Source organism: Mobula birostris, chromosome 24 (assembly GCF_030028105.1).
Source record: "Mobula birostris isolate sMobBir1 chromosome 24, sMobBir1.hap1, whole genome shotgun sequence".
Lineage (NCBI taxonomy): Eukaryota > Metazoa > Chordata > Chondrichthyes > Myliobatiformes > Myliobatidae > Mobula > Mobula birostris.
In genome coordinates this window covers 51,697,702-51,710,893 of record NC_092393.1, presented here as the reverse complement: position 1 = coordinate 51,710,893, position 13,192 = coordinate 51,697,702, and the positions used below count along the sequence as shown (strand labels likewise).

Genomic DNA, 13,192 nt, shown 5'->3' with positions numbered 1-13,192 from the left:
ACTTAAATGCACGCAGCATAAGAAATAAGGTGGATGATCTTGTTGTACAGCTACAGATTGGCAGGTATGATATTGAGGCCATCACTGAGACATGGCTAAAGGATGCATGTCTCTGGGAGCTGAACGTCCAAGGATACACGGTGTATCAGAAGGATAGGAAGGTAGGCAGAGGGGGAGGCGTGGCTTTATTGGTAAGAAATTATATTAAATCATTAGAAAGAGGTGATATAGGATTGGAAGGTGCAGAATTTTTATGGGTTGAGTTAAGGAATAGCAGGGGTAAAAGGACCCTGATAGCAGTTATTTATAGGCCTCCAAACAGCTGCAGGGATGTGGACTACAAATTACAACTGGAAATAGAAAAGGCTTGTCAGAAGGGCAGTGTTATGATAATTGTGGGGGATTTTAACATGCGAGTAGATTGGAAAAATCAGGTTGGCACTGGATCTCAAGAGAGAGAACTTGTAGAATGTCTGCGAGATGGCTTTTTAGAACAGCTTGTTGTTCAGCCCACTAGGGGATCGGCTGTAGTGGATTGGGTATTGTGTAATGAACCGGAGGTGATTGGAGAGATTGAGGTGAAGGAACCCTTAGGAGACAGTGATCATAACATGATTGAGTTCACTGTGAAATTAGAAAAAGAGAAGCCGAAATCTGATGTGTCGGTGTTTCAGTGGAGTAAAGGAAACTACAGTGGCATGAGAGAGGAACTGGCCAAAGTTGACTGGAAAGAGACACTGGCGGGAAAGACGGCAGAGCAGCAGTGGCTGGAGTTTATGCGAGAAATGAGGAATGTGCAAGACAGGTATATTCCAAAAAAGAAGAAATTTTCGAGTGGAAAAAGGATGCAACCGTGGTTGACCAGAGAAGTCAAAGCCAAAGTTAAAGCTAAGGAGAGGGCATACAAGGAAGCAAAAATTAGTGGGAAGACAGAGGATTGGGAAGTCTTTAAAACCTTACAAAAGGAAACCAGGGAGGTCATTAAGAGAGAAAAGATTAACTATGAAAGGAAACTAGCAAATAATATCGAAGAGGATACTAAAAGCTTCTTCAAGTATATAAAGAGTAAAAGACAGGTGAGAGTAGATATAGGACCGATAGAAAATGATACTGGAGAAATTGTAATGGGAGATGAGGAGATGGCAGAAGAACTGAACAAGTATTTTGCATCAGTCTTCACTGAGGAAGACAGCAGGATACCGGACACTCAAGGGTGGCAGGGAAGAGAAGTGTGCACAGTCACAATTACGACAGAGAAAGTACTCAGGAAGCTGAATAGGCTAAAGGTCGATAAATCTCCTGGACCAGATGATATGCACCCTCGTGTTCTGAAGGAAGTAGCTGTGGAGATTGCGGAGACATTAGCGATGATCTTTCAAAAGTCGATAGATTCTGGCATGGTTCCGGAGGACTGGAAGATTGCAAATGTCACTCCGCTATTTAAGAAGGGGGCAAGGAAGCAAAAAGGAAATTATAGACCTGTTAGCTTGATGTCGGTGGTTGGGAAGTTGTTGGAGTCGATTGTCAAGGATGAGGTTACAGAGTACCTGGAGGCATATGACAAGATAGGCAGAAGTCAGCATGGATTCCTTAAAGGAAAACCCTGCCTGACAAACCTATTACAATTTTTTGAGGAAATTACCAGTAGGCTAGACAAGGGAGATGCAGTGGATGTTGTATATTTGGATTTTCAGAAGGCCTTTGACAAGGTGCCACACGAGGCTGCTTAACAAGATAAGAGCCCATGGAATTACAGGAAAGTTACATACGTGGATAGAGCGTTGGCTGATTGGCAGAAACGGAGAGTGGGAATAAAGGGATCCTATTCTGGTTGGCTGCCGGTTACCAGTGGTGTTTCCACAGGGATCAGTGTTGGGACCGCTTCTTTTTACATTGTACATCAACGATTTGGATTATGGAATAGAGGGCTTTGTGGCTAAGTTTGCTGATGATACGAAGATAGGTGGAGGGACTGGTGGTGCTGAGGAAACGGGGAGTCTGCAGAGAGACTTGGATAGATTGGAAGAATGGGCAGAGAAGTGGCAAATGAAGTACAATGTTGGAAAGTATATGGTTATGCACTTTGGCAGAAAAAATAAACAGGCAGACTATTATTTAAATGGGGAAAGAATTCAAAGTTCTGAAATGCAATGGGACTTGGGAGTCCTCGTACAGGATTCCCTTAAAGTTAACCTCCAGGTTGAGTCAGTAGTGAAGAAGGCGAATGCAATGTTGGCATTCATTTCTAGAGGAATAGAGTATAGGAGCAGGGATGTGATGTTGAGGCTCTATAAGGTGCTGGTGAGACCTCACTTGGGGTACTGTGGGCAGTTTTGGTCTCCTTATTTAAGAAAGGATGTGCTGATGTTGGAGAGGGTACAGAGAAGGTTCACTAGAATGATTCCGGGAATGAGAGGGTTAACATATGAGGAACGTTTGTCCGCTCTTGGACTGTATTCCTTGGAGTTTAGAAGAATGAGGGGAGACCGCATAGAAACATTTTGAATGTTAAAAGGCATGGACAGAGTGGATGTGGCAAAGTTGTTTCCCATGATGGGGGAGTCTAGTACGAGAGGGCATGACTTCAGGATTGAAGGGCGCCCTTTCAGAACAGAAATGCGAAAAAATTTTTTTAGTCAGAGGGTGGTGAATCTATGGAATTTGTTGCCATGGGCAGCAGTGGAGGCCAAGTCATTGGGTGTATTTAAGGCAGAGATTGATAGGTATCTGAGTAGCCAGGGCATCAAAGATTATGGTGAGAAGGCGGGGCAGTGGGACTAAATAGGATAAAATGGATCAGCTCATGATAAAATGGCGGAGCAGACTCAATGGGCCAAATGGCCTACTTCTGCTCCTTTGTCTTATGGTCTTATGGTCTAAATCAGCTAGATTATTAGCATATAAATTACAAAAGCAACAAGCAGACAATACAATTCATAAAATAAAGAATCCAGAGACAAAGCTTGTGGAGAGTACAATAGGGAAAATTCAAGAGAGTTTTGAAACATATTATCGAGAGCTGTACTCCCAACCCCGGGCCCCCAATAAGTCCTATATAGACAGTGTATTGAATTTTTTAGATCTACCTAAACTTACAGATTTACAAAATGAAAGTTTATTAGAACCAGTAACTGTCAAAGAACTGAACGTGGCCATCTCTAGGTTAAAGGCTGGAAAGTCCCCGGGTTCTGATGGGTTTACCTCAGAGTGGTACAAGTCCCTGAAGACACAGTTAGCCCCATTACTACTTAACACCTTTAATTGGATCTTGCAGAGAGGAGAAACTCCACCTTCCTGGAGAGAAGCGATTATTTCAGTTATTCCTAAAGAGGGTAAAGATAAACTAGAATGTGGCAATTATCGGCCAATTAGTGTTCTTAATTTAGATTACAAACTATTTACATCTATATTAGCGCGCAGATTGGAAAAGCTTTTACCTGGCCTAATCCACTTAGACCAGACTGGATTTATTCAACAAAGACAAACACAGGACAACATAAGGAGAACTCTGCACATATTAGAACAGGTTAATAAGAACGAGACAGAGACAATGGTAGTAGGATTGGATGCTGAGAAAGCTTTTGATTCGGTTAGTTGGGCATTCCTATACAGAGTGTTAGGAAGATTTGGCTTTCAAGAAAAGTTTATTAAAGTAATTCAGACTCTATATGACAGCCCTACAGCCCAAATTAAGATAAATGGGGACCTCTCTGACTCCTTCATCTTAGAGGGAGGCACTAGACAGGGATGCCCAATTTCTCCTCTCCTTTTTGCACTATATATTGAACCGCTTGCCCAACTAATAAGACAGATCAAAATCGTAAAAGGTATTAAGGTGGCAGGGATTGAACAGAAAGTGGCATTATTCGCAGATGATGTTTTGGTCTATCTGAGTGAACCAGAAAAATCATTTATAGGATTGTTTACACTGTTGGATGACTTTGGGAAAATATCAGGTTATAAAATAAATGTAAAGAAAACACAGGTTATGTCCCTAAATTATACACCATCCAAAAAATTGCAGGATACATACGATCTTAAGTGGGAAGCTAAATCATTAAAATATTTAGGAATAACCCTGCCGAAGGATCTTTCAACACTGTCACAGGTAAATTATGGGCCATTAATCTCAGAGATAAAAGCAGATATGTATAGATGGAATCTTATCCCCTTTTTAAGTTTAAATTCAAGGATAAATACTATAAAAATGAATATTCTTCCTTGGTTATTGTATCTTTTCCGTACTTTACCAGTGGTGGAGGATGATAATCAATTCAGGGAATGGGACAAATGGATTTCCCGCTTCATTTGGCAAGGAAAGAAACCTAGAATTCGATATAACACCTTACAGTTAGGGAAGGAAGGAAGGAGGTATGGTTCTTCCTTGCCTGAGAAATTATTTTTATGCCTCACAGATAACCCCTCTGTTATATTGGTGTAATAGGGAATATAAGGCTAGATAGAAGGAAATAGAATTTGGATTAGTTGACAGTTTTCCTCTACAGGCCTCAATAGCTGACAAAGGATTGATGGCCCAGTTGGAAAAATTTAAAAACAGTTGGATAAATCTTACATTAAAAGTATGGCAGAAGGTGGTTAATTCATGTGGAATTAATAACATGTTAAAACTCTTTAGATGGTGTGCATATGATACCGAATTCCTTCCCAACAGAGGAGATAAAAGATTTGAGCTATGGATAAAGAAAGGTCTTACAACCTATCTCTCATTTATAGATAAAAGAGTATTACAAAGTTTCCAAATCCTGCAGGACAAACATGGCCTAGAACACAATGACTTTTTTAGGTACCTTCAAGTACGAAACTATGTTAACCAGAGTTGTAGGTATACAGACCTATCAACAGTAGAATTAGAATTTTTCAAGATTCTGAATTCGGCTTGCAGTTCAATACCTAGTAAATCAGTTTCTCAATTATATAATGCACTCTCCCATGCTAAAAATGTAAATACACTGTATATTAAAGAGAAGTGGGAGAAAGAAGCGGGGTTGGTACTTTCAGAGGAGGCTTGGGGGAAAATCTGCAGCTTTCAATGGTTCTCGACTAATTCTTTGACTTGGAGAGAACATTGTTGGAAAAACATTATAAGATACTTCAAGACCCCATATCAGGAAAAATATAAAGATACAAACGTGACGTGTTGGAGAAGGTGCGGCTCCAAGGAGGCAAATCATTTTCATATTTTCTGGGATTGCCCTAAATTAAGTCTATATTGGGAAGGTATTCATAGAACATTAGTTAAGGTACTTAGGTCCCAGATACTTCTGAACTTTGAGACGCTCTATTTGGGGCATGTATTGTTTCTTGAACAGAAGGAAGATATAAAGTTGCTGCAGGCCCTCTTAGCGGCAAGTAAGAAATCAATCACTAGAAGGCGGCTAAATCCAATACCACCTACATTAGAAGATTGGCACGAAATTATCTTGGAAATATTTAAAATGGAAACGTTGACTTACTCCCTGAGAATTCAAAAAGAAAAATTTTATCAAATCTGGAATACATGGATTGAATATATAACCCCAATGCGAGCAGACTTTAGATGACTCTCCTAATGATTTATACTGCTCTTCTCATCAACACAGTAATATTGCTAACGTAAGCACCCCTAGTCTAAATGTCTTTTTTTTTTTGTTTTCTTTTGGAAAATAGAGAATTAACACAAGTAAAGGGAAAGATTTGGGAAAGGGATAAAAAATGAAAAAATTAAGTAAATAAGTACATAGGGATTGGATAATTATGTCTGCAGGCAGGAGCAAGCATGAACAAATTAGGATATAAACACCAACAATGGTTGTTACATAGGCTTATATACAACATTTTGGACCAGTGGAAATGGTCCAGAAGAGTTATATGGGAACTATCCCATTTTTCTTAACAACTAATACCATTACTTAGCCTAATAGATTAGAATTACCACAGTACATAATTATCTATTTAAGTGTCTAATTTGCTTTTATATCATCTCAATGTATACTTAAGAATGTATAAATAATTATAGTTTTATACATATAAAAAAATGGAAAAGGTTGTATGTGTGAAAAAAGTACGATATTTGTGAATTCCTTATCCAAATAAAAAATTTTAAAAAAAAGAAAAAAAAATAAATAAATAGTAAAACACAACAGCCACATGTCAGTTAAAATCAGTTATAAGTGTCCAGTGCAAGTTAAAAGTGTCCAAAGCAGTCAGGTGGAGCAGCTATTTAGCAGTCTGACTGCCTGTAGGAGGAAGCTGTTTAGTAGCCTTGTGGTTTTAGTTTTGATGCTCCTGTAACTTTTGCCTGATGGCAGAAGAACAAATAGTTTATAGAGAGGGTGTGAGGGGTCTTTAATGATGTAACGTGTCTTCTGGAGGCATCGACTCTGAAAGAGGTCTTGGACAGAAGGTAGGGAGACCCCAATAACCTTCTCTGCTCCCCCAACCACCCTCTGTAAGGCTTTTTTGTCGGCAGCACTGCAGCTGGAGTACCAGGTTGTGATGCAAAAGGTCAGCACATTCTCAACCACGCCTCTGTAGAATGTAGTGGGGAGTGATGCTTGTTTAAGCTTCCTCAGAAAGTGCAATCTCCGCTGGACCCATTTCACAATCCCAGTGGTGTTCCTGGACCAGGTGAGATTGTCCGAGATCTGCACCCCAAGGAACTTGATATTTTCCACTCTCTCCACTGTGGAGCCGCTGATGCTGAGGGGTGTGTGCTCAGGCTGAGACCGTCTGAAATCGACGATCATCTCCTTGGTTTTGGTGACATTAAGCATCAAGTTGTTATCCCTGCACCAGCTCTCTAGATGTTTGACCTCCTCCCTGTACATAGAGGAGTTGGTCAAAGGAAATTGGAAAGAGATGCTGGCAGGGATGACAGGAGAGCAACAATGGAGTGAGATTTTGGGAAAAATCAGGAAGATACAGGATAGATGTATTTCAAAAACAAAGTAATACTCAAATGGCAACCTATGGTACATCCGTGCTGACAAGGGAAGTCAAAGCTAATGTAAAAGCAAAAGAGAGGGCATATGACAAAGCAAAAATTAGCAAGAAAATAGAGAATTGGGAAGCTTTTAAAAACCTACATACAGCAAATAACAATCATTTGGAGGGAAAGATGAAATATGAAAGCAAGCAATATCAGAGTGGAAAGTAAGAGGTTTTTCAAGTATGTAAAAAAAAAGATGAGAGTACATATAGGACCGCAGAAAATGAGGCCAGAGCAATAATAACCGGTGACAAGGATATATCAGAGGAACTAAATGAGTACGTTGCATCAGTCTTCATTCTGGAAGACGCTAGCAGTGTGCCAGATGTTGAAGGGTGTGAGGGAAGAGAAGTGAGTGTAGTTACTATTACAGGGAAGAAGGTGCTCAAAAAGCTGAAAGACCTAAGGGTACATAAGTCACTTGGACCAGATGAACTGCATGCTAGGGCTCTGAAAGCGGTAGCAGTAGAGATTATGGTGGCATTAGTAATGATCTTTCAAAAACCATTAGACTCTGACATGCTGCCAGAGGACTGGAAAATTGCAAATGTCACTCCACTCTTTAAGAAAGGAGGAAGGCAGCAGAAAGAAAATTATAGATCAGTTAGCCTGACCATAGTGGTTGGGAAGACGTTGGAGTCAATTGTTAAGGATGACATTACGGAATACTTGGTGACACAGGACAAGATAGGACAAAGTCAGCATTGTTTCCTAAGGGGCAAGTATTTCCTGGTGAACCTGTTGGAATTCTTTGAGAAGATTACAAGTATGATGGATAAAGGGGATACAGTGGATATTGTATATTTGGACTTACAGAAGGCCTTTGACAAGATGCCACACATGGGGATGCTTACCAAGTTAAGGGCCCATGGCATTACAGGAAAGTTACTGGCATGACTAGAGCATTGGCTGATTGGTAGGAGCCAGTGAGTGGGAACAAAACGATCCTTTTCTGTTTGGCTGCCAGTAACTAGTGGTGCTCTTTAGGGGTTGGTGTTTCTTTTTGTGCTGTGGGGTTTCTTTTTATGCTGTACATCAATGACTTAGATGATGGAATAGACAGCTTTGCTGCCAAGTGTGCAATTGATACGAAGATTGGTGGAGGGGCAGGAAGTTTTGAGGAAACAGATAGGCTGCAGAAGGACAGACAGTTTAGGAGAATGGGGAAGAAAGAGGCAAATGAGATACAATGTTGGAAAATACATAGTCATGCACTTTGGTGGTAGAAATAAATGTGCAGACTATTTTCTAAATGGGGAGAAAATTTGAAATCTGAGATGCAAAGGGACTTTTGAGTCCTTGTGCAGAACACCCTAAAAGTTAACACAGGTTGAATCGGTGGTGGGAAAGGCAAATGCAATGTTAGTATTCATTTCAAGAGATTTGGAATATAACAGCAGGGATGTGATACTGAGGCTTTAGAAGGCACTGGTGAGGTCTCACCTTGAGTTTTGTGAACAGTTTTGGGCTCTTATCTAAGAAAAGATGTGTTGGCATTGGAGAGGGTTCAGAGGGAGTTCACAAGGGTGATTCCAAGAATGAATGGGTTATCATATGAGGGACTTTTGATGGCTCTGGGCCTGTACTCACCGGAATTTAGAAGGATGGGGGGGGATCTCAGTGAAACCTTTTGAATGTTGAAAGGTCTAGACAGAGTAGATGTGGAAAGGATGTTTCCCATGGTGGGAGAGTCTAGGACAAAAGGGTACAGCCTCAGGATAGATGGTGTCTATTTCAAACAGAGATGCGGAGAAATTTCTTTAGCCAGAGGGTGGTGAAGTTGTGGAATTTGTTACGACAGGCAGCTGTAGAGGCCAGGTCAATGGGTGTATTTAAGGCAGATATTGATAGGTTCGTAATTGGAAACGGCATCAAAGGTTACACGGAGAAGTCTAGGGAGTGGGGCTGAAGAGGGCAAAAAAGAATCAGCCATGATTGAATGGAGGAGCAGACTTGTTGGGCCAGATGGCCTAATTCTGTTCCTATGTCTTCTGGAAATTTGTTAACTTTACAGCAGCAATACAATGAAATACATGATAAATAGATACAGAGAAAAAAGTGAATATATGTCTATTAAATAGTCAAGTTGAAATAAGTAGTGCAAAAAAAATAAAAAAGTAATGAGGTAGTGCACTTTGGCTTAATGTCCATTCAGAAATCAGTTGGCTGAAGGGAAGAAGCTGCTCCTGAATTGCTGAGTGTTTTTCTTCAGGCTTCTGTACAATCTTCCAGATGGTAGCAATGAGCACAGGACATGTCCTGGGTGGTGGGGGTCCATGGTACATTTGTAGAAGTTTGAGTGTTTTAATTGACAAACCCATCTCCTCAAACTCCAAATAAAATATAGCTGCTGCCTTGCTTTCTTCATAGTTGCATCAGTATGTTGCATTGAGGTTAGGTCCACAGAGATATTGGCACTCAGGAACTTGAAATTGCCCCCTTTCTCCACTTCTGATCTCTTTATCATGGATAAGACTTACTTTCCCAATTTTTTTTTCAATGCAGAGTTGAAATCATCCTGTCTGGATGCACACCGTTTTGTACGGCAACTGCAGCATCCATCATCAGGGACCTCCTACCACCCAGGACGTGCTCGTTTGCTGTTGTTGCCATCAGGAAGACAGCACAGGAGCCTCAGGACTTACACCACCAGGTTCAGGAACAGTTACTACCCCTCACCCACCGGAACTAAAAGGGATAACTTCACTCAGCTTCACTTGCCTCAGCACTGAAATGTTCCTATAACCTATGGACTCCCTTTCAAGGACTCTTCATCTCATGTTCTCAATATTTATTCTTTTTTTATTTATTAATATTATTCCTTTCTTCTCGTACTTGCGCACATTGTTGTCTTTTGCACGCTGGGTGAACAAACAAGTTGGTGTGTTCTTTCATTGATTCTATTTTGGTTATTCTAGAATTATATATTGAGTATGCCCACAAGAAAATGAATCTCAGGGTTGTATATGGTGACATATATGTACTTTGTAATAAATTTACTTTGAATTTTGACTTTCACTGAAAGAAATGGCTGTTGAAACAGAACACAGCACAATGACAGTCCCTTTGACCCTACGATGTCTGTGCCAAACATGATGCCAATTAAACTAATACCTTCCATTCCCATGTGCTTGTCTAAATGGCTCTTGAACTCTATCATACCCCACTTTCACAATGACTAGGCTTCTACCAATCTATGCAAAAAAAATTGCCTCTCATGTGTCCTGTGCTCTCATCTTAAACATACTTTCTACTATTTCACATTTCTACACTAGGAAAAAAGTCACTGTTTATCTACCATAAGCTTATATATTGTTATTAGGTTGCCCTTCAGTTTTCAACACTACAGAGTAGACAATCCAAATTGGTTCAACCTTTCCTACGACCCAATATTCACAAACACAGGCAACATCCTGGTGAACCTCATTTGTACCCTTTCCATCTTTATTTCATTAGGCAGTGTTGATATTTAAAAAAAAAGAAATTGTTTTTAGAATTCTGAATTTTTTAAGCAGCAATGGATGTGGCTTATCAAGAGATGAATTTTATAAGGAAACAGAGTTGGAATATATGCCTTTTTCAAGTTGGCAGTTCAGGTTGTTGCCAAAAGATAGTTCCACATATCTCAATTATTCTTAATTTATATTAATGATAATATAGAAATTTAACAAGTCAAGGTAGGCTGATAACGAAAACTTTGGTGGAAAAGTAAAGTGCACAGAGGTTTTCAAGAACATACCAAGTTATTAGCAAATGATTGTGTATAAAGGGACCTTGACGCGCTTATTTATACAGGACATAGGACTACAGAAGTTTTGACGTCTTGTGGAGATTGGACAGAGCTCTAATGAAATATCATTTAGAGAAGCATGTGCAATTTAGTTTTCATAGCCAGAGATAGATATACTTGGCTTGGAATCAGTGCAGCATAGATTTACTAGATTCTTGGTGCAATGGGGTATCCTGAGGAATAACTGACTAAGATTGGTCTACATTTAATGGAGTTTAGAAAGGGTAACCCCATTATGATATACAAGACCATTAGAATGATTGGCAGGTTAAATGCCAAGATTATTTTTACTCCAAGTGGAGATACGATAACCAGAGACACTATTAGCCATTGAGGACACAGGATGTGAAAACATATTATCTGGACTTTTATCAGGTATTTGCTGCTTCTTCCTGTTAAGTAATGCTATAGAGCATGCTACGTGGTCACCATATCAATGATGTGCACTATGATAGTTCCCCAGTGCAAATGTGAGTTTGGTAGGCCAATACTCCACTACTGTTTGGTCATTCTATCATTGCAGAAATATACTTAATGGGAGATGTCATGAGAAGCATTTGTTTTTCAAAACTCCGTCCTCATGTCTATTAAAGCAATCAGGTAAAATTCAATTCTGAAATAATGAAGCAACAATGTGAGCCCCTACTGACCACAAGAAAACTGTTGTAGTCAACAACTAGAAGAAAACTCTTTCTACTGATGTCCATAGAAGATGAGCAGGAGTAGGCCACACAGCTCCTCAGGCCTCTTCTGCCGTTATCTACTCTCATTTTCCCTTCTAGATCAGTTCCCTAAAATTGAATTTTTGAAAGATCAATTTCTTGATCTTTCAAAAATGTATCAACTTCCACTTTAGATACTGCCAACAACCAAAATTCCAGAGATTAACTACACATCGTGGAATGATTTCCCGTACACTTCAGTTAAGAAATGTTTGAGGCTGATGAGGGGAGTCTTCATGGCATGTGCAGTTGATGGTAGTCTGAAACTTGGGAAATCAGCAATGCTGGCAAATCCATGCACACCCAATGCAAAAATCCAACTTGTTTTAACATGACATCTCTAACACCGTAGAAAGCAACACACAGATATACAACAGATATCAATCAGCAGCAACTGCCTGGAATGATCCAGAGGCCATGAAGGTGACAGCTACCATGGCATTGACTTTTTTTTTAATCTTTAGAGTTCTCCAGTAGAATGATGTGGATGCTCAGCCATTAAGTTCTAAAATGATAGATCTGCCCTTGAAGGAAAACATGAATGTGGGATTGGGCAGGGAAAGTAGATGAGGCACAGGATCAGCCATGGTCTTAATAGTTAGAGGTAATATGCACAAGGGATTTATACCCTACTGTTGTCAATTTATTATGTTCATAAGAATCATCTTAAAAACTGCTACTTGTACCATTAAAGGGGAATGAATATATAATTTATATATATGCATATCATGCTAAAATGGGGGACACTTTACTTCAGTGCTTCTATATTACAGTACCTTGCTTTTTCCATGAGAACTGATGTTATAAATTCCACTGCTATTTATGGCTGAAGCCAGTGAAAGGGATGACTGCTCTACAGATCCATGGCTCTCTTTCACAGTTTTGAGCCATTCCAAGTGCCGAGCAGAATCTCGCTGAAAGTGGAAGGAAAAAAAAGTCAATTGCCTTCAAAGCCTATTTGCAAACATTAAAACATGAGTAGTAAAATACGACCAATCTAGAGTACTCTTCCAAATTTCTATTGGTGTCCTTAAGTACTCGTCGGTAAAATACACAAATCAATCTCCATCTTCAAAGAGAAAATCAGTCAAAGTTTTCTCTTACACCTCTTCCGCTGATGTTTGTGATAAACTACTCAAAAAATGAAGTTTGGCCATCTGCCAGAATTACTTAAATGCGATACTACTGCACTGATAATACTTCAAAGAGTATTTTACATTTTAAAAATTTATATTGCAAAATTGAAGGAAGATGACATTATTCCTTAAGATTGTTAATGATTTGTCAGTTTTAATGCCAGTCATGAACTCAGAAAAACTGGCAAGAGAAATAGAAAGACCAGTGAAAACTGTGGCTGCAATGAGTGTTGAGCAAGATAAAAAGGTAGTTTCATTGAGCATTCGACTTCCCTGATCTTGGTCTAGTCATTAAAGTATTCTTATCTACAGAATTAGCTCAAAATACTACTTCAAGCTTCTATTCCTAGGAATATCAATACACATCTATATCTGACCCAGGTATAGTTTATAAGACATACCACAGAAGTATTGGTGGTACTGATATTCCCACACACAAATACCAGCTCAATTCAAAGAAATTCTGATGGAATTTAGCACTCCTATAATTCAAAGAAAAGAAATGCTCTTAAACAGAATTCAAACTGCTTGAGATTATATTTTGAAAAAAACTTCT

General features: G+C 39.4%; 1 protein-coding gene across 2 annotated transcripts in view; it reads right to left on the bottom strand.

Annotated features, from left to right (window-relative positions):
* LOC140187150 (E3 ubiquitin-protein ligase rnf213-alpha-like) overlaps window positions 1–13,192 on the bottom strand; it is a 225,481-nt gene that overhangs the window by 139,668 nt on the left and 72,621 nt on the right. For both annotated transcript variants that reach the window (XM_072242138.1, XM_072242139.1), the window contains exon 22: window positions 12,277–12,414. In XM_072242138.1, the coding sequence (XP_072098239.1) occupies window positions 12,277–12,414 (138 nt within the window). The remainder of the gene's footprint in view (window positions 1–12,276; window positions 12,415–13,192) is intronic.